Source organism: Lygodium microphyllum, chromosome 27, assembly GCF_053477565.2.
Source record: "Lygodium microphyllum isolate KBCC chromosome 27, Lygodium_microphyllum_v1.1.10, whole genome shotgun sequence".
NCBI lineage: Eukaryota > Viridiplantae > Streptophyta > Polypodiopsida > Schizaeales > Lygodiaceae > Lygodium > Lygodium microphyllum.
The window spans coordinates 10,314,828-10,337,522 of record NC_141161.1 but is presented as its reverse complement, the minus strand read 5'-3'; the positions used below and the strand labels follow the sequence as shown (position 1 = coordinate 10,337,522).

The 22,695-nt window shown below is 41.4% G+C and overlaps 1 protein-coding gene across 1 annotated transcript in view; it reads left to right on the top strand.

Annotated features, from left to right (window-relative positions):
* Positions 1-22,695, top strand: part of LOC148012050 (protein MRG1-like) — a 77,920-nt gene that overhangs the window by 7,975 nt on the left and 47,250 nt on the right. Inside the window, exons 2-3 of the mRNA XM_087669823.1 lie at positions 7,558-7,611; positions 8,038-8,140. Coding sequence (XP_087525949.1) covers positions 7,558-7,611; positions 8,038-8,140 — 157 coding nt within the window. The remainder of the gene's footprint in view (positions 1-7,557; positions 7,612-8,037; positions 8,141-22,695) is intronic.

The following is a 22,695-nucleotide window of genomic DNA, read 5'->3' as shown; positions in this document are numbered from 1 at the left end:
CACATGTGGTAGAAGATGCCGCTCTATACTCCCCCTTTATGGAAGAAAGCGCAACAGTGGATGCTTCTTACTACTCCACGAGATAGCACTTGAACCCAAAGTAAAACAATATCTTTTTGTTGACCTCTGGTAGTCAACATCACGAGCCCAATTTGTCCAACTTGTAAGAACCAAAGTGGAATCTTAAGTACTTGTTGGATAATGAATACCAAGATGGGGTTCCCCCTTAGGAACTGCAAAATCCTCATAGCAGCCTACCAATGTGCCATCTTGGGTTCACTCATGAACTTGGCCAATAGGCGTACAGGAAAGCATAAATCAACTTGAGTGTTAAGAAGCGAAATCAAGGACCCCATCAATTGCCTGTAGTGGGTAGTATTCGTTGTTGGAGAATTTGGAGATCTTGGAGGTGACATAAGGCTAAGGGATTTGGAATACTTACAAAGAACGACTTGAAGAAGTGCTATAATAAACGAATCTACCACATTATTCTTTGAGCTTCTCATGAATGTAGTGATATTGGATCTCTATGTGCTTCATAGGAGCATGGAAAATAGGATTCCATACCAAGGCTATGCAACTCTCATTGCTCTCTCAAAACTATGCCAATGTTCTCTCAAAGATTATGTTTCTAATTTCCTTAAGAAAGAAAGATTTGTGGTGGATCTTATCCCTCTTTTCCAAGAGAAGGTAAAAAGAAAATTTCATAGTATATTTGAAGAGGCGATAGAAGCAACAGGGTCGCAAATTGAGGTTCGAAGCCCAAGTGTTTAGGGTAGAGTACTTATAATCACAAACCATACTTGCCCAACCTATTATCCAACCACCACCACCACCTACAATTTCCACGAATCTAGCCACAAGTTGGAACCATCAGAACGGAGGGTAGTGTATTCTCATGCTCTCATTATTCCATAGATGTAGAATAACATACAACAATAAGCACATGGTGATCGTTTCGGACTTTGAAATGACTGTCATAGATATAGTGATGCCACTTTTTAATAGCATGCAATATTGCTAACATCTCTTGCTCATAAACATGTAGTTGGCGTGCCTTGTTATCAAGCTTTTGATTGTCGTAAGCTATGACTCCATGATCTTGATATAAAACAGTCCCTACTTCTCTTCCACAAGCATCCGCACATATAATAAACTCCTTAGAGAAGTCCGGGAATGCAAGAATGGGTGTTGAAATTAGAAGAGATTTAGTAGCTCCTATTTGTGAACAACCAAGCTCCTCTGACAACCTCCAAAGCCAAACGGTCTCAAGTGGTAGTACAAGCCGCTTGGTACTCAGCCTTTGTAGATGAAAGGGCAATTGTAGGTTGCTTTTTGTTGCTTCAAGAAGTCGCACGTAGACCTAGAAGAAAACAATAGCATGGAGTCAATCTCCTTTGATCAATATCTGTAGCCCTAACACCAAAGTCAAACCATTTGTACTTGTGGTCACTTACGAAGATGAAATCGTCCATATAGAGCACTAACATTGTGTGCCCTCTAGTTTGCATGTGGATATACAAATGTGGATTAGATGTAGATCTTTGATACCCTAACTTGTTTTGAAGGAATGAGTCTATCTTCTCATTCCAAGCATGAGGAGTTTGTTTGAGGCCATAGAGGGCCTTCTTTAATGTGTATACCTTACCATCTAAGGAAGAAAAGCCAGGAGGTTGCTCTACATGTAACTTTCTCTTTAAGTTGCCATTCAAGAACACAGACTTGATATCCAACTAGTAAATCGGCTGTTGCCTATGGTTGGCAAGAGCAAGTATTGTCCAAATGGTGGCCATACGAGCTATGGGTGCAAAAGTATCACGGAAGTCAACACTTGGTCTCTATGCAAACCGCTTGGCAACCAACTATACCTTGTGCTTGTTGAGTTTGCCATCATTGAGATACTTGGTCTTAAAGACACACTCAACTCCAATCACATTGCGATGAGCAAGTCGAGGCATGCGATACCAAGTGCCATTATGCTCAATAGACTCCAACTCCCAGTCCATGGCCTTTCGCCAATGATTAGATTGCAGCTTTGTATTTTGCATGGCACAGGTCATCACAAACAAGCTCGATGGAATGTGCATGGTCCTTCGAGATTGCCATGGGCTATCTTGTGACTACCGCTCCTTGAGAAGTTGAGCAAAAAATGTATCATTACTTAATTAGCTCTTAATTACAGCCCCAAAACTCAAATTTACCAAACATTCATTGAAAAGAAACGCGATTCTAGAGAGAGTATGTGTCCTATAAGCCAAACCCTAATTAGGGAGAAATCATCCATCTATAAATAGATAGGCTGCCCACTACTTAGCCTCAATCTTGTTTTTGCAGCTTGTAGGCGCATTCTTATTGTTGTCCATATCCCATTCATGGAGGATATCTTAGGCGGAGTTGCTCCCCAACCAACCATCTCCAACATTTGGCGATAGTTTCGAGCCTGCCCACATCAGTCGATTGACTGTGTTTTGTAGCTGTCCACCTTCTCTAGCTTGTTCTCACTACTCAAATCAACACCTTGATTGGTTGCGTTTATTGTTGCGGGAGTCTATCTAGCTTGCTGCTTGCATTTGATCATTAGGAGCAGTCACCTGCTGATGGTGATACGATCTATTGCTGTATTTTGCTGTGTGGCCTTGCGGTACAGTTGCCACATCATCATCCATTACTGTGTTTTGATGCTTGGGCTGTCGCTTGCTCTTCTTTGACGGAATTCCATTGTTTGCTTCTTGTTAGTCCACTAATTCAGCCTTCCTGAGTTGCGTTGCTACACGACTCGTGTTTCGAGATGTGTTAAGAGTATGACATACTCTTTTGCTCATACTCTTTGCCTTGGTCCTCGGGACACGGGAGTTCAGGGGGCAGTTTTCACATTGCATAGTGTGTTTGTTGCATTGAGCATTGTGCTGATTGATTCACTATTAGATTTTGTCATCTTTTGTGTTCTTTGTCTTTGTCTTAACCCTAATTCTAATTGTGTTTTTTTATTAGTTTGTGCGTTTGTTGTAGGATTGTATTTGTATTTTGTAGACGAGCAGTTCTTTACAAAAGCACCTTAATCCCTATATCAGGGAGTGTCTCATGAGCCTAATAAGGAGAAGGTCGATACTCCCCTCATTGCTTTGTCTCTGTTGAAGCCTCTGGAACATCCACCAATGAGGAATATAATGGAGAAGCAATCTCCTCTTTTGGAAGTGGACCCTCAAGAGGCATAAGCTCAATAGGAACATGCTTAGATTCCCAACTATCACTTGGATCTCCAAGAATAGGTTGCTCCTCAATCCTCTCTAGAGAGTTGGAAACTCCATGAACCACACATCTCAGCTTGTACAAATATCTTGTGAGATGGGATCATAAATCCTTTATTCTTGTGATTGAGAGTTTAGCCAACAAACACCTACTTTTTGGAAGCCAGCTTAAACTTATCTCTTTGCTTCTTTGGAATGTACATGTAGGCATTACATCCAAACACCTTGAAATAGGAAATATCTAGCTTTAGTTCAAAATACGGCTCGAAAGGAGTCATACCAGCAACATTAGATGTGGGTGATTGATTTAGGATATAGATTGTGATGGCCATTGCGTTGGCCCAAAGACATTGAGGTGTTTGGTGATGCTCCATCATAGTCTAAGCCATCTTGATTACGCTCTTGTTCTTCCACTCCAAAATACCATTCTCTAGAGGAAGTTCTAGTAGACTTTCGATGAATCCCTTGATTTGCACAGAACCAGGCTAATTCATTGGATATAGACTCTCCATCTTTGTTGAATCTCACTGTCTTAAGCTTTTGCCTAAGCATTTTTCTTAAAAATGAGCCAATCCCTAAAGTGTGACAAAGCTTTTGATTTTAGTGCCATAAAATATGCCCATGTCATTTTTGCTATAATAATCCACAATCAACATAAAGTAAAGACTCTCCTTGAGAAACTTTGTCATCATCAGTCCACATGATCTATAGAAACAAGCTTCAAGGGCTCCTTTGCATGTCTTGAAGCCTTGCTAGGAATTGCATCTTTATGTTGTTTACAATGGATGCAATATACACATGGTGGATGGTTGGTGTTGAGATAAAATTGCATTAGCTTGACTAAAATAGTCCCAAAGCTCACTTAATTAATAAAGAAACATTTTTATTTTGAAAATAAATGTGATCCTAGAGAGTGACAATGATGATGCTTTTAGATTTTATTTCAAGCATTTTGTATTATATGTTTATTTGCACTGTCAAGATGACATGATTATAAAAGGGCTATTGGGCAAGTGAACAATTTTCTTGCAAGGGCCTTGTCCAATGGCAGTGTTGCATCCCATTTTGCATGAGTATGCAATATTGCATCCTCCTTTGCATTACCCTAGACATTGCAGCTATGCGTATTTATTCCTTTTCAATCACCCTTGGAGTGGTTGACTCTGGATCCACTATACTTGTGGCATAGTACCTAGCAATCTCCAAGGACAGTTTTTTTTTCCTATGCTTGTATGTTGGCTTTGCTTATCTTGCTTGCTTTCACGTGCTATTGTTGGTATCTCCATATATTCTCCATATGATAGGCACACACACAAGTACCCTTCGGAATCCCTAGGCACTTATCCTAGCAGTGTGTGAGATTGTTTTGTTTGTTTTATGAAGGTAGTGGGGCTATCCATCCTTATTTCGTGTACTTCGGGGCGTAGTGACTCAATGGGATAAACATTGATTTGCAATCCTCACTTGTGGACAAACTAAAAAAAAGTCTTCGAAACTATAAAAAAACAACAAAAGTCCATTGTTGATTCCATCTGCCTTTATAGGACTTTGTGGGCCCTTGGGTAGTTGATGAGCACCCTTGGTCCAATGCCATCACTTGGGCTCCAAATAACCATCGTCTTTGATGTCTTGATAAGTCATTGGGCAACTGATGTGCATCCTTTGCTTATTGCCCTGGTTGCTTTGGGATGGCACGCCTTGGGGTAAAAAAAACTAAACAAAGGGCTTTTTTCTCAAGGCTCAATTTTGGGCATAGTAACAAGGAACGACTGTCTCGAGGCCTCAGAAGGTAAGAACGCCGTCTCGAATGGATGGGCCGAATGGGGACTCCAAAATGGGACGGGGACATCCCTTGTCCCGTCCCCAACAACCGTCCCTCTGTTCCTGGCAGTTGTCCCCTTGTCCTTTCCGTCCCCTACCCCGTCCCCTTGTCATGTCCCCTGTTAGATGACGTTTTTAACATGTTTTTTTTGTGGGAATAGGTGTCTTTTAGGGGGTGGTTTTTTTGTATGTTCTTTGGTAGTATACATTCACCCATACACACAATAACATGGGATACACCACATCACATGCATACATTTTCAAATGCTATTTATGTATGCCATTCCCTTCCGTGCTCCACTCCCCGTCCTCGTTCCTTGCTTTTAGCCGTCCCCCGTCCTTGTCCCCGTTTCCATTTTCGTTCCTCTTTCCATGTTAGTATGGTTTTGGGCTGGAGAGGAGAGACATGCTTAATTAATAAAGAAACATTTTTATTTTAAAAATAAACGCGATCTAGAAAATTATTGTGTCCCACATACAAAACCCTATTTTGGATGGTCTAAACTTTTTACAAATAGGTATGCAGCCAACCACTCTCCCTCAATCTCGTTTTTTTAGGTTTTAGGAGCCATATCTCTGTTGCCCATACCCCGTTCGCAAAGAATGTTGCAGTCAGAGCTTCCCATTGCTGTTTGCTACCATCTGGCACCTGATTTCAGTTTCCGACTCCACCTTTGGGTTGTTGCTTGCACACTGTGTTTGCTGGTGATGCCATCATCTTGAGCCCTCGCCATTAGTCGTGATCACCCAAAATCTACGTTTGCTAAGTTTCTCTCTTCTCTAGCTATCACATACACTTCTTGCATGATTGTCTACTATTTCCTGCTGTCGTCTACATTTCTTGCACAATTGTCTACTATTTCCAGCTGTCGCTCAATTTTTTTCTCTTCTCAAGCACTTGCATTTTTGGTCTCTCTCTCTCCCCTCACTGCTTGTTTGCATTAGGGCTAGCCTCTTTGTCTATTTTTGTTGTTGTTTGACACACAGAGATGGCCTTGTTGCGTTTCGGGATCCGTTCGAAGTATGACACTCTCCAACTCTTAACCTTTGCCTTGATGCCAGAGATACGAGAGTTCGAGGTTTAATATTCACTGCATAGTGTGCTTGCTGCATGAGCATTGTATATTCGGTACTCATTCACTTCATTGTTCATTGTGTTTACTGTCTTTGAGTTACCCAAACCCTAACTATGTTTTGTGTTATCAGTTTGTGCTTTATCATATGCATGGTAACTATGAAATGCGTTTTAGTAGGCATGAAATGTGAAACATGTTTCACTAATGAAACGCTTCGGTATGCAATGTTTCACGTATTTGTTTCATTCTAAGGGAAAAAAGCAATTTCTATCAAAAACTTGCTAAATATATATACTTTGGATGCTTTATTTTGCCGTTTCATGTGGCGTTTCACTTAGCACCTACCCAAGGGTGAAATGTTTCGTGCTGAAACGCAATGTTTCGGGCATGAATCATTTCAAGGGTGAAATGTTTTGCGGTTACCTTGGTCATATGATTGGTTTTGTGTTTTCTGCGTTTAGAGCATTTCTTCATAGATGGTGTTAGCGATCTAGGGAGGTTGTGTGAGTCTGAGTTATGCTAGGCATGGCTAGGCATTTTAGGGATTTTATTGTGACATTTATGATGCCTATTGGTGCATTTTATGTTGGCTGACTAGTGTTAAATGCTGGCTGACCTGCTTCGCTGTTCATCAGTATATTTGGCTGATCAGCTAGCAGCTATTCACAATGTGGTTGGGCTTGTAGATGCAGTGATCATAACATAGGAAAGAGTAGGTCGAGTGAGCTCAACATGAAGCAGCAGTGTTTGTGTGACCTCTTTTTATCGCAGCAGGACTCAATGGTCCACTGGCCCATTGGAGCAGATATATATACCTCGTCTGCAGAATGGATTCTGGGATTCAGAAGTGCTATTGCAATGCCCGTTTGCAATATTTTTCACGTTTATTTGGAGGCATTGGCACATCATGTACAGGTCTTATACTGTCAATCAAGTGTGTTGAGCTACCTCATTTATGACTTTTAGTCCTTCATATCGCTGTTATTGTTGAAAATTTATATTACTGATGACTGGTTGTGGAGTGTTTAAAACACTGCTGAAAGTATGTTTACCTTCTCATACCTCTTGCTTGCTAGGATTTGGGCTGTCATTGAATTGCTATGTTTGAATTATATTAACAATTTTCACTGGCTTGTATAGATTTGATTCTGGCATGTTTGCAGTATAATTTTATGTATGTTGTCTTCAACACTCTGTTGAGTTGCATTGCATGCATATTTGGAGATTATGAAGTACAATGATAGAGCACTCATGAAGTATGATGGTAGAACACTCCTTATAAAATCATTTACGTACAACGATTTGACAGGAAGAAATGCACACATATTCTTGAAGAATTTAATTTCTGGTAGTAGTATGAGAAATGAGGGCTTTCTGTTAACTTATCTGAAAGTTTTTATTGTCATGCACAGATTCAAAGGGCTGAACTCCGCAAGAAAGAGTGGAAATATTTCGTTCATTATCTGGTAAGCTTAAGAATTTCTCTGGGCACCATGCTTTCTCCGTGTGCTGCTCAAAATTGGGGAATTAGCTGTGCAGTGAAAAGTTCACATTGCATTTTTGCATTGTAGGATATTCTGTTGGAACTAGCTTTGGAATTTTAATTGACACATCTTTTGAGAGTCCATAGCAACATGCATGTTGAATATTTTAGTGGCATAATAATGATATTTGTTTGGCAATCCAGGAATTTATGGATATGCTAGGTAGTTTGACTACTAAGTTGTGGTGTTTCACACAGTGTCACATGCTTTGGGTAGGTGTGCCTGTGCTCACAGTGCAATGCTATGTTGAATCTGTATCTACCTTCCATAGCCCTCACAATGCATATACACATGCAGACCTAAGGTAGCAGTTACTAGATGTTTATAAACACAAATAGTTTTTTGTAGGTTGGTGTATACACTGGTCCGCACTCAGGCTGCAAGGCGTAATTTTTGGGCAGATTCTTATTGGATTTGCTGTGCCCTAAACCAGATTGCAAGCCTTATGGAAGTATGAATCTACTGTAATAGGTTGCTTAATTTGGCATGCATAGTGGAGCAAAAAATATATGTCATGGATAATCATGAGGGTGATAAGCATGTAACCCTCCGTAATGTTTTTACTTGTGTTCATGTGTCACATGTGTATGACTCTGAAAGTACATTTGGGAGGATGAATCATATGTGGGTCTGATTTTCTGGACAATCTCAACAAAGATTTGTTGAATGGACTGATGATAATTTATAGTCTTAAATAATAAGAAGCTATGCAGAAAAAGGTGCTCTTTGTTCTATTGATTGCCCATTTTCCTGCCCTAAAAACCACATGCCAATCACTGCCAAGTATGACTGTGCCATACATATGTGCATGATATGCAAAGTATTTATCAATCATAGAGGTTGGTTCCAATTGGGCAGTTGATGCAAGTTGGAATTGTTTTTGTTGGAGCAGGAATATTTTGGCAATCGACAGGTCTAATGTCTTTCTTTTGAAAACTCAATAGACTTATTGTTACGAAACTAAGTAGCAAAACCATTTCTAAATTTGTGATAGCATAGATTCATAGTCCCATATAGAGAAGAGAGAATGCCATTGAAAGTGACATAACCACCTCTGATGCCTTTGGTTTGCACATCAGCAATGCACCAATTGTTTCTCCATTGTCAATAGCACATGACTTTTATGAGGTCTCTTGGTTTGATCAAATACTTTTGATTGATGAAATGTGGTGAATCCTTGGTGCTCCCTATCAACCATGACTCCGGAATGTGGTGAAAAAAGCTCTCAAAAGGCTTGTAGAATGGCAAGGCCTAGGATCGTGAGGGACTAGTGGTTAAGCTTTTCTCAAATAATTATTCTAATGTCCAAAAAAATAATTCCACTAGCTAGTAATTAAATTGGCTAGGCCGATTTTTCTTTCACATATCCGTGAGTAGTTATTAGCCCTTAGACTAGTATTTATTAATTAATTAGTGCCTAGTATCTAATGTCACCATTGACATTAGTGGCCAATAAATTGATTTAGGCCAAAATCTAACACCGGGGTACCACCTAGTACTCGTCAAATATAACTTATTATAACTTTTACCTTTGGCATTAACTGATATCTCAAGCTTTGGGGTCCCATACTATGAAACAATTAACTTGTATCTCATATGTGCAAGTTATATTAGCACATTTGATTAACAGTAGTGGCTAGTAAGTTGGTCTAGGCCAAAATCTATCTCCATGTAGCATGTAGTACATGTCAAATATAACTTATTATAGCTTTTGCCTTTGGTACAACTTGATATCTCGGGGTCCTAGGTCCCATACTGTGAAAAAATTAACTTGTGCCTCACATGTGCAAGTCATATCAATACATTCGATTAACTTTTAATTAAATGCTAGGGTGCTATTATTTGGCGAAGCTCGTGATCGAGGCTCTAGACTGTGCTATAGCCCATGATGCCTCCAAGCTTTTTGCTAATGAGAAAGTCGATTTGATGAAAATGTAGATACATTGGGATAAATTGAATGCTCGTATCTGCTCTTTCCTCTTTCTCTCTTGCACTTCAGTTGTTATTGCCCATATTGAGCACTTGACTATGGCTCAAGAGATATGACTGGAGTTGGATCAAATGTACAATCGGATGATCGTTATGAAGTGGGTGTCTCTAGAGACTCAGATGTGGACTTTGAGTCCCAACAAGTCTTCTATGCAGGAGTATGTCAATAAGCTTCGACAATTGCTACAGATGTAGGTCTAGAACACAGGGAAGGTGGTTACCTCAAAGGAGATGGCGATAACTCTTCTTTCACAGTTAGTGCCCTGATTTAGTGCATTTTATTCCACCTTAATTGCTTCAGGGTGGACAATAATCCTTAAGAGGGAGCTGGTTCTGATGGTCTTCGATCAAGAGAAATAACACAAAGAACGCTCCCAAGTTGGAGGCATTGACAGGTCAATCTTTTCAATAGAAGAGAAAAAACAAGAAGAAGAAGAAGGAGGATGAGAAGACCAAGCAAGATAAAGCCAAGGAGTCTACTTGTCACATCCATAGGTTCCAAGAAACCCGTTTCATGAAACTCATTTCATATCTTGGCGTTTCAGAAACCTATGAAACATTTAAACTTCTGAACAATCCCTACCCTAAAAAAGGTGTTTGAACTTTTGTAATCAACATTTGTCATGGATTCATTTGACACCTTGACATGGGCATTGAGATTGATTGCAAAATTTTGCTTGAGTTGTTGCCTATCCTCCAGACTATTGCGTTTTGGTGACCAACGTGCTGCCATTCACTATTTAACACTCCTATACTCCGATTGGTGGTCACAGACTTGGGATCCGTCTCCGGTGGACCTCACACTCCGACATTGCTTTGCCCTTGAGCATACTGTACACTCTTACATTCATTTACAACATTCATTCACTTTAGAGTTGTGTTCTTTCTCTCCCTTCTTCTGTTTGTGTTTGAGTTTTGAGTTTTGCGTTCAGGGTTTGAGTTTTTGAGTTTTGCATTTTGGGTTTTTGTTTTGCCCTTTGTGTTTGCGTCTGTCTCTTTGTGTTTTTGTCGTGGTCGTACACTCTGTGTCTCCTTAGTGCAAACCCTAGCAGTTTTCTTCACATGGTATCAGAGCTGGTGCTCTTGTAAAGAGTATCGTGTGGATATTATGGAGAGCTAGTCTTTGTGCAAGGCTCACAATACGACTCGTAAACGAATCACAATGTCCCAGACACCTTCTCCAATTTCTATGATGTCTTATTAGGCTTCTCCATCATTGAAGGCCTTGAGACGGCATTATGGACTCGGTGAGGAAGACGACGCTCTACCTTCACTAGATTTCACTAACATGACAGAGGAGGACTTTGAGGAGTACTATCGCAACAAGTACGGTGATGTTTACACCTCTCTTACTAGTTTTGCTACCACATTCGGACTGGTTGGTGAGGCTGGCCACCTCTCCGATCATGGAGGACATATGGCATTCGGAACGTCTGGCGATCCATCTTTATCATCTTAGCCAGGTCCAATGTCAGGTTTGTACAATTCTTTTATGTTGCATGAATCAAAACCCTCGCTGTTTCTTCTTTTGAGGTACAGGATCTGGATGGCTTTGTGTATGTAAACTTCAATAGAGGGGGATCACGAAGCAAGACGAAATTCAGGTATATCTATAGCTTCTGTTTCATCTGAGCATATCACACACACTTCTCACTTCCCTCCCATCCCACCCTCTTCTATATCACCCCTTGATCAGCTCTCATCATCTTTCCAAAACCTTGGATTACACTCCACATCTGCATTACACACCCTAGGGGTTGGATCTTCCATCTCCGCTCCTAACAACTTTTCCTTTTCCACCCCACTCTCTACCTCTTTGTACCCTGGTACTTCGTCAGGGGGAATGCCACCCTTTAACACAGTGCCTCTCACCTTTTAGCAAATGAGCACACCCATAACTCCTGGGTCGACTATGATGTGCATTCCCCTCACTATTCCCAGCTTCACATCTCACATGACCACTCATACGCAGGGGTTTCCATCCTCAGCTTATGGTGTGTCTTCACCCTCTCCTTGGGTTAGACCTATGCAGGGATTCCCATTTTCTGCTCCTTGTGTCTCCATTTCACCACCTTGGGTTCCTCATGTGGCTACCATGCCCATGCCTAGTTAGCCCATTCCTGCCTATGGATCCATCTTGCACACTATCGCATGCTTGGTGGGAACTCTGGGATCCATTCGCAAGTTTACTCCACTCCCCCATCCTACACCTACTACACTTTTTCACACTATCCATCTCCGAGCACTACCACTCCTGTTGCAACGGCAAGAATGCCTTCGCGGACAAGACACGTTTTAACGGGTCGAATTTCACCACTTGGTCTAATTTCATGCAACAAGTGCTTGAGTCTCAGGGTCTTTGGGACCTCATCATTGGTCTAGAGGCTATGTCGGACCCTCGACTAGCTCACCCTGACTACATTTGTCACAATGGAGAGCCGGTAATGCCATAGCCAATGTTGAGCTGATGCAGGGACTGCTTCCTGAGTTACACTCTCAGTTGCAGCACTTCCCGCTCGCGTTAGAGTGTTGGAGTCACCTTCTCGATCGCTATGCGGCTCGTGATCGTACTTGGCGCATCAATCTCGACTTTGAGCTTCAAGAGTTGTCTGTTAAGGAAGGGGATCATTTGAAAGTCAAGCTTGCTGAATATAGGCGGTTACTTGTTGAGTTCGCCACTACTAGCTCTCCAAAGTCAGATGATGATCAGGTTACATTCTTCTTGAATAAGTTGTCCGAAAAGTACTTCAATTTTATTCAACACATCATCTACCAATCTAGATTGCTAACCTTCTACGAGTTGGAGTGCCAGTTTTTGCGTTACGCAAGGTTGCATGATCAAGTCCACAAGAAATCCTCATCCCAGCCTTATTCAGAGCAGAGGGGGTTGGTTGCCTTTTCTTGAGGAGGAAAAACCACCAGTGGCAAGAACTCGCCAGATGCGAAGGCAAACCAATCCAAGGGTGACTCCTCTTCCTTAGATGGAACCACAGAATCTAGACCTATTTGGCAACAACTCCCTAAGAAAAACCGGTTTTGCACACACTGCCAGAGAGCAAGCCATGTGGACGAGGAGTGTCGCTCCAAGGCCCAAGGTCTTCCACCTAAAAAGCCTTAGCAGGCCATTGGACAGTCCAGTGGGGCTACACCTTTTGCTCTTGCTTCATCTGCTCCTTCAGCACCCGTTGTTGCTACTGGACATGTGGCTCGAGTACAGCCTCAGCAGTCCATCTCTTTCACTATCCCTAAGGGATTGGCTGATTGGTCTGTAGGTTTTGAACGCGTTGCACTTCATGCATCTATCTTACCTTTCTCCCCACCTCGTCAAGCGTTCCCTTGGCAGCGCCCTGCTATTGGACGTACGCGGTGGTGGCCACTTTCTTAGACTAGCATGTCTCTAGGTCCTCTCGGATACCCTAGGTCAATCTAGCATTCATTTTTCACACTCTTAGAGTCGGGCCCATAGGTTTCATTGTCCTTCGCTTTTTCATTCTTTTGTCTTTTGCTGTATTTATTGACACATATACACATTCATTGCATTTCTTTTGAGTTAGATTTTCTTTCTTTTATGTTTTGCTTTGGAGCATCTTACCACTAACCTCTATGTTTGTAGATTCTCATCTCTTTTGTAGGGTTTTGTCTTTCAGTGTAGGGCGAACTTGCAGATTACTTTGGTTCTACTTGGGCTAGAGACGTGGAGATGCGTACCATTCCTTTCATGGTTTCATCATCCTAGGAGTGCTTGCTCTTCTTCCAGCATGGCGGTTTTCCCTCCCGAGGCGGATTGTGCAGCATCTCTCTCAATGCTATCTTGGCGGTGACTTCTACCTTGCTCTTCTGGCGGGGTGCTTTATCCACTTCATCCCCTTCCTCTTCTTTCATTCCTTATGGTTCTCGGTAGCATACAAAGACTGACATCAGGCTCCTTCTTCTTCGGCATCTATATCTAGGTTGAGAGGGGGATTTTTATCCTCCTTGGTATTCTACAGGCTTCAGCACTTTGTCTTCGACATCGGCTTCTCCCCCCTATTATACCTTACTCTTTGCATTGCATGATTTCATCATCTTTGTACTAGGGCGCTTAGACAAGTGAATAATTTCTCCACGAGGGGCACTGCATGTAGCATAATTTGCATCCCATTGTGTAGAGCACCACTTGAGCGGATCCTAAGCTGTTTTCACTAGCGACTGTTGTTACCACACCACCATCCTCCTTTATCACATGGATACCTCATCACCTATGTTCCCTTGTCATTGACATCTTGAGTGGATGGGTAAGCTTGTATTGTTTTGTGATGTGTTGGGTGTACCCTTTCTACTCCTGTCTTTTAGGTCACTATTACTCAATCGGCCGTATCCCATAAAATTTACCTCACTTATTCACAAAAAAAAAGAGGAAAAGTTCAATGTAGTTCCATCCGCCTTTGTAGGGCTTGGTAGGCTACTGGGCAGCCAACGTGCACCCTTTGTCCAATGCTCTGTCCTCTTTGGGGTGACTACTTGGATTCCCTTGGTAGGTAACCATCGCCTTTGTAGTCTTGGTAGGCCAATGGATAGTCGACGTGCACCCTTTGTCTGATGCCCTGGCTGCTTTGGGATGGGACGCCTTGGGGTCCATAAACATCACAGTGGTTAGCCTAACCTTTCGGCTCCGTTTTGGGCCTGAGAGGGGGTGTTGAGCTAAAACATACATTGCTTGCTGATTAACCTAAAACCCTAAAACGAGGAGTGATTCGAGAGAGTTCAGTGGAAACCCTAAAACGGGGAGCGGTTCGAGAGAGTTTAGTGAAAACCCTATTTTTTGGGGCGCCCTTCCATATCTATAAATAGACAGGCAGCTCCCATTCAACCTTATTCCGTCTGTGCAGGTTTCTCACTCCACGTGCAGATTTCAGCCATCAGTCTCCTCCCACGTGGTTGTCCAACCCTCGAGACTATTGCTACGATCTGATAATCCAGTCATCGCCAGCCACATCAGACATTGTTTCAGCCTGATGTTTATAGCAAATTGTGCATAGTTTCCAGCCTCCGATGGTACACTGCTGCGTTTACTAATTTCCAGCCTCTAGATTGCTGTGTTTTGGTGACTAGCCTGCTGTCATTCACTATTCAACACTTCTACACTCCGACTGGTGGTCATAGACTTGGGATCCGTCTCCGGTGGACGTCACACTTCGACATTGCTCTGTCCTTGAGCACACTGTACACTCTTACATTCATTTACAACATTCATTCACTTTAGAGTTGTGTTCTCTCTCTCCCTTCTTCTATTTGTGTTTGAGTTTTTGTGTTTGAGTTTTGAGTTTTGCGTTTAGGGTTTGAGTTTTTGAGTTTTGCGTTTAGGGTTTGAGTTTTGCCCTTTGTGTTTGTGTCTGTCTTTTTGTGTTTCTGTCGTGGTCGTATACTTTGTGTGTCCTCAGTGCAAACCCTAGCAGTTTTCTTCACACTAGTGTGCTACACACAAAGAATAAAAGAATGTATTTATACTTAGGGACGGTGCACTTACACCCGTTAGGGTGGGTTGACATGTGTGAAGTAATAGATACACGAGAGAGTGCGTAGAGAGCCTTTACACCCAACAACCTCTTACTTAAAGGTCCTAAGAGAATTTGTAACTCCCACAAGTCTAATGCAATGCTCATGTTGAGCCTTTGCAAGACTTTTAGTGAGAACATCTGCAGGGTTATCCTATGATTTGATCTTAGTCAGGGTGACTAGACCATCATCCAAAACCTGTCTGATAAAATGATACCAAACATCAATATGTTTGGTACGTGCATGAAACATAGCATTCTTAGCTAGGCATCTAGCGCTTTGGCTATCACATCTAAGTACAGGTGTTTTGGTGGGCGGCCCAAAATCCATGACCAAACGACCAAGCCAAACTGCTTCATTTGAAGCTTCAATGGATGAAATATATTTAGTCTCAAGGATAGAGAGTGCTACTATTTTTTGCAATGTAGAGCACGAAGAACGTGCCCCACCCATCAAGGTAAAGATATACCCGCTAGTAGACTTTCGAGTATCCAAGTCACCTGCCATGTCTGCATCACAATACCCCTGCAGATCCAACGTACCCTTGCCATAGCAAATACATTTTCTTTGTGTGCCCTTAAGGTACTGTAAGATGCATTTCACTGCTTCCCAATGTGCTTTGCCAGGATTTGACATGAACCTGCTTACAACTCCCGCTGCATAAGCAATTTTAGGTCTAGTAGGAACCATAGCATACATGAGTGAACCGCAAGCTGAAGCATAAGGAACACCCTTCATAGTACTGGTTGCCTTATCATCTTTTGGGCAATTTGCTTTGCTAAGCTTAAGATAGGGTGGAAAAGGTACACCAAGAGGCTTAGCATCAGCCATAGAAAAACGATCAAGTACTTTAGTGATGTACTTTTCTTGTGAGAGAAATAAGAGTTGTTGCTCCCTATCTCGTGTTACGCGCATGTCCAAAATATATGTTCACCTACACCCAAATCCTTCATAGAAAAGGCTGACTTTAGTTGGCTTTTCAATGCATTAAATTGGCTTTTATGCTTACTAGCAATAAGCATATCATCCAAATAAAGCACAAGTATAATAAGGCTTCCATCATCAGCCTTCTTACTATATAAGCAGTGATATGCACTACTCCTTTTAAAACCATGTGAAATCATGAAGGTATCAAACTTTTTATACCATTGTCTAGGAGCCTGTTTCAAACCCATGCAAGCTTCTCTTAAGCTTACATACCAAATGCTCCTTTCCATGTATAACAAAGCCTTCAGGCTGTTTCATGTATAGCTCTTCGTCCAGATCACCATACAGAAATGCAGTTCTAACATCCATCTGATCAAGTTCAAGATCCATAGATGCTACAATGGCAAATACAGTCGAAGAATGGTCATTTTGACAACAGGAGAAAACACTTCTTGAAAATCAATGCCCTTCTTTTGTGTATAGCCCTTAGCCACAAGTTTGGCTTTGTATTTGGGTTTGCCATCCACACATTTGATTTTATAGACCCATTTGTTAGGAAGTATCATTCTGATACAATGACTTCATTTCTTCCTGCATAGCTAGCTCCCACTTTTTCTTTGACTCACATGATAAGGCCTCTTTATACGTAAGAGGCTCACCTTCATCTGTGAGAAAAATGTAGGCCAAAGAAGGGGCCTTTTCAGGGCTAAGGATCTGTTCTCGACCATTTCTTTCTTGTGTTTTCTCGGGACAGCAGGCTGAGACGACCTGCTTTTATGTAGGTCGACAGCATTTTCTGCAGTCACTGACTATGTTTTGCCATCAGTCTTTGTGTTTTAGCTGTTTGCCCTTGTGTAGGGCTGGGTGACAGTGATTCAGGCTGGTTTTGGTTGTTTTTTGGTCTGTATTTTCACTTTGTGATACATTGCTTAGCTTTAGAGAGGGTTCATGTGCATCCGGTTGTCGTGTTCTTAGTACTACACTCAAGCTATTGCTGATCTTTTCTCTATGTGGTTTCTTTACTTCTTTGAGGTCGTGCAATCCTTGTGAGTCTATATTTTTTGATATACTTTTATCCTTGAAGATCCCTTGTCTTTCTTCATCTTCTTTGTATCTCCCTCATCATGGCTTCTTTGGCATCTCCGCTTCATGGTCAACATGTAGAGATTATTTACTCATCTATGAGTGTTATGTTGGAGACTCGCTGTGTTGAGATTCAAGTTTTGATGAGAATGCTATCTCTTGGTGCTTTAGATGTTTTAGTTTCAGAGAGGGGTGGCATACGAAAGAAGATGAAGAACTCTCAGTGCTATTATTGTGGCAAGTAGGGACACCTTTAGAAGGATTGCAAGACATTAGCAGCTTTATGGAAGTAGCAAGCGTGGACAGTGACGAAGGGTGATGACTCTCTCGGTGAGTCTTTCTCATCTCTAGGTTCGAGTTTAAGCTCGTGTTATGTAGCCATGGCAATGGATATAGGGGCCTTCGTTCTAGGTTGCTAGTATAGGTGATACAGGGCATCCCTCACAACTCTCCAGTGCTAGAGAGGGAGTGTAAGAGGGTGGGTAGTTGTGTCTCCTCTATACAAGTATATAGGTGCACAGGATCCAGAGAGGGGTTTCTTTGATAAATCTTGGCAGGTTTTTAAATCCTGGAACTGGGATTGACATCCCGGTTCATGATGGGCTGGTATTTGCAGAGAACAAGCTTGGCTCCTAGCTTGAGTTCACATGAGGGGACACTTTGGCAGTCTGGCCAAAGTCGGGGATTCCATGGTCACACATCTTCAAAGGCATTTTTGGACAGGATGGTCTTGTATGCTACTAAGAGACATAATTAATAGATATTGAGAGTTGCTACAATTCTTCTATGTTTTGAGGTACTAATGTGATTGACATTGACCTTTGCTTCTCTTTGAGTCATCTTGGTGGTGAGCTTGCTACTTCCTACTTGGCTATCCATGGTTCTATTTTGGTGGTTATTGTTGTATGGACTTTGATGGGTTATCATTGTATCATTATATTGTATCAAATCACCCATGATGTGAGAGAGGGTGTTAGGGGATATGTTAATTCATGTGTGAGCGTGTGCATGCCAAAGTGGGTTGGCCATATTATAGATATTTGAGGCATTTTATATTTGTCATTTTCATGGTGTTTTAGGCATTTAGTGCTGGCTGACCTGACATCATTTATGGCATAGATTTGGCCTACATATTCTGGTCAGTCCCTCCTCCACTGTGGATTCTAGTGGAGAGAGGGAGTATGTGCTGGTGTCTTCACAACCAGTGACTCACATTGGATTTGTATTATCTCATGTCTTGGTATATGGATTCCATTTCCTAAGCATCTCTTTGCTTCTGAGTTCTTTGTGCAACATTCTTTTCTTTTGCAGTGTTTTCTTTTTCTTTGTCTCTTGTGTTTAGCAGTTTATTATAGGAGTTTTCTGTGCTTCCATCATTGCATCCACTTTTGACAAGTCCAAGCTTTTGGCTACTAGAGAGCCCCTTCCATATGCTATCGATTACAGGTGCCTTGATTTGGCTTATTCTTGCTCAGTCAGATATTTCCTTTGCGGTAGCATTGCTATCTTCTTTTATGAAGACTCCTATTGAAGTTGATTGACAGATGGTTTGTTACTAGAATAGGCCTCATGAGGAGTTTTGTTCTTAAGAGAATTGTTTAACTCGGATTGAGAATATAGACTGTAGTATTAACTTCTTCTACCCAAAACTAGTTAGGCAATCCCTTGCTCTTAAGCATGCACATTGCCATTTCCACAATGTTGTGATTTTGGCGTTCAAATAAACTTGTTTGAGTTGAACTCACCACCACCATTTGTTCTAAACTTCTTCACACTTTTTCTTGTTTCATTCTCAACAAGTTTTAGCCATTCTTTAAACTTACCAAAAGCTTGAGTCTTATCATGAAGGAAGTACACCCACATCTTTCTATTGTAGTCCTCGACGATCAACATAAAATAAGATCCTCCCAAGGCTTTTGTAGGCATTTTACCGCACAAGTCAGCATGCAACAAGTCTAGAGAAGCCTTTGCTCTATTCTTGCTTTCTTGTGAAAATGCGTTTTTCTATTACTTACCCATCATACAACCTTCACAAGGTTGCTTCATTTCAATTATTGTAGGTAGATGAGCAACCATCCCTTGCTTATGCATCTCCTTCAATATTGCAAAACAAATGTGACCAAAACTTTTTGGTTGGTATGAAGCATTAGTCTTGTCATATTGGTATCATGTGGCATGATGTAGTATATTACACATTTACAAGTGTCCATACAAATAGACGGCTTTCGGCAGTAATGACACAACACTATATTATTACCATTGTTAGCTTAATGTTCAAGTTTCACCTTCCTTATCAATAAGCCCTTGAACTCCCCTTGAACAAGACATTATAGTTTTTGATTGATGATATAGCAGGGGTAATTTATCTTGTGGCACTCTAGCACATCCACACAAAAGCTAACTCACACAATTTTGGGATTGACATGTTAGTTGGTGGAGTAGTAGGAAGCAGCCTATTGTGGCTTTTTCTTCTACAGAGGTTGAGTATCACGCCCTTTGTTCTACAACTTTGGAGGCAGTTTAGCTTTGTTGGATGTTGCTAAAGAGTGACTTTCCACAGATGGGACCTTCTTAGTTGCATGTGGATAATCAGAGTGCCTTTGCAAAGAACCCCATGTTTCGTGATTGCACAAAGGACATAGAGGCTTAATATCATTATGTACAGAGTGAATTGTGGATTCCAAGTTAGCAATGGCTTACTATCCTATGACAGACAAATGCGATGCATCTCTCCACAAATCCTTTGTCCAAGGCTTATATGCTTCTTTATCATATGAGATTGAAAATAACTTTAGCTTTGTTGAATCCAAGTCTTAGAGCTTCCAAATTTTGGCACGCTTGCCAAGACTGCTATTAAACCTTAATTTTTGATGCAAATTAAGGTTTATAGCAAAGAAATTTGAAATTTCTCAGCCTTTGGTGATCTCAATGTTGTAATCTTCATAGGAAGCCTAGGAGGTATGAGAGAATGCTGAGGAGAGAGACAATTCAGATTTTCTTTGCGAAGAATTGAAGAAAATAAGTCATTTACTGTTGTTGCCTTGTCTCAACAGCTTGCAGATGCTGTCGCCTATTGTTGATTGGTCTTTTCTTACCCCTTGTTGCCTTAGAAGGTTCTCCAATGGTTGAAGATCAAACCAGTAACATTTTCTGCCTCCCTCTTATAGGTTGAATGCACTAAATGCCTGTCTCTAGTCTCTAAAGACGTTTTTCAGCCATGCATGGGCAGTTTTGACAAGTGATAGCCTTTCCAAATGGTTTTTCTAGCATTATCCATAATTAAATATTAATTTTGAGTCTTTAAATACTCAAAATTAATCTAATAATTATTTCAGTGACTGGAAAAATAATTTGTTTGGCTAGTAATTAAATTGGCTAGGCAACTTCCATTCCCGAGTGTCTTTGCGCTATCTTTGATCATTTGATTGGTGTTAGGTATCATTAAACGCCACTTTGCAAGTGTCACCAATTGACACTTATGGCCAAATGAATGACCTAAGCCAACAACTGACACTAGATACCAACAAGTACCTATACAACTTCATGACACCTTTTCTCTTCGTGTTCGTGATTGTCTTTCATTTTGGACTCTCGTAGATCCCGTTCCTTATAATGAAACTTTTGGTAATTTATTAATTAAGCTTGTTTTGGGACTTTCTTAAGTGGCTAATCAGCATGTAAGGTATTTTGAGCTCAATAATATTGTCCCCTTTTGAAAGAGATGGGGGTTATGAGGGAACCACTAGAGGAGGAGGTAGGGGATGGGATGAAACCTGTGGGATAGATGATGCAAGATGAGAATTGGGGTGGCAATGGAAATCTACCTCGATAGGCCTTGCACAATGGAAGGGGAATGGAGCATGTATAGCCCCCTCCTGTCAACCTATCATAAGAGAGGTTCTTGTAGAAGAATCCTCAACAAAGATAGCTTGTGCGGTGAAGACAATTCAGATATCGAGTCTGGTAATGTCATGAATTGAGAGGAGATGGAAGCCCAAGTTGGGAACATGTAGGACTTGTAAAACAGAGCTTGATGACAATCATGCAATAGCGGCAAAGTGCCAACACCACTAATAGGCATTGACCAAAAGTCACCAATAGTGATTATACCTTTCGATATATGAAGATGATGCAACAAATGTCCTCAGGAGTCATATAACTTAATGCATTGTTGTTGATGGTTCAAAGTTGCCCAAATGACGAGATAGTTGTAGAAAACCTTTCAGGTGATGGATGTGAGGAAGGATTGACTCAATGGGCGATGAAGTAGAGGTAGACGAAGGCTCTAATGTAGCTCCACCCTTTGCTCCTAAAAGATGAGGGTATCTCTTTCAACACTTCTTCTTGGGGTGTGAGGTCTTTCCACAGTGAGGACACTTAGGATATCCTCTAGGCTTTCCCTTCAAATTTGTATTAGAGGCTGAAAATGACTCCAACTTCTTCCTCTTTCCTCTCTTTTCCTGTCTTGTCATGTGCTTGTAGATAAGGCTGCAAAAACATTGTTGTGTGCACGGGTCTGATAGAATCTGTCTTCTTATGACGTGCATTTTGAGCAAGCATCAATGGGACTACTAGCTCCTTCCAAGTGATAGTCTCGCGTGTACAAGAGGCGAGAAGATTCGTGTAGAACATATTATAGGTCGATGACGGAAGATGTGAAAGAAGTGTTAGTTAAGTCCTGTAAAGAAATGTCCTAACCAAGGGATGCAAGTGTTAGCAGTCATGTTTGCCATGCCTTGCCATCTCTTGCTTGTGAGCCTCAGGTTGAGTCAGATGAGGACTTTAGGAGCTCTGACCTATTTGTCACTTGTTTTGATGGAGGAGGTAGCTCATTACAGAGCACTTAGTTTATTGCCTTTCAGTGCATTTTCTCTAGTCATGATTTTGTGTGCATTTCTCCAATAGTTATTGCTTTGCACAATTTGCCTACACCTGTCGGAGATTGTCACCCTTTCTGCAAAATTTTAAAAGCATTTATGGCATTTTTACCAAATGTTGGTTGAGCATATTTTTGGCCCAAGATTTTAGGTCGGCTAGGTTTGGGGATATTTGGCTATTTATAGCCTCTCCTACTTAGTTCGCAGATCATTCATCTCATCTTTCTCCTTCCCTGGGAGGTGCATACTTTGACTGCGTTATCTTCCTTCGTCTCTGGTGTTGTCATCATCTCTAGTATGATTTGGTGCCCTCACTGAAACTGTGGGCTACACGTAGGGACTGATCAGTCTCCTTGCACTTTCCCATTTGTATAAAGATTCTTTCTTGTTCAGTGCAGATTTCATTTTTACTTTCTTGCAGTCTCCTTTTGCTCCTTTGTCTTTGGGTTGCCATTCCTTTCCGTTACGCACTCTCACATGGTATCAGAGCATACTATCATTGTCTGAAAGAGACACAGAGTCCCTGATTCTTGTAGAGGGGGTCATCCACATCTACGTTTTGCTAAAAACACAGATTTCTTTTGGAAGGCAACAG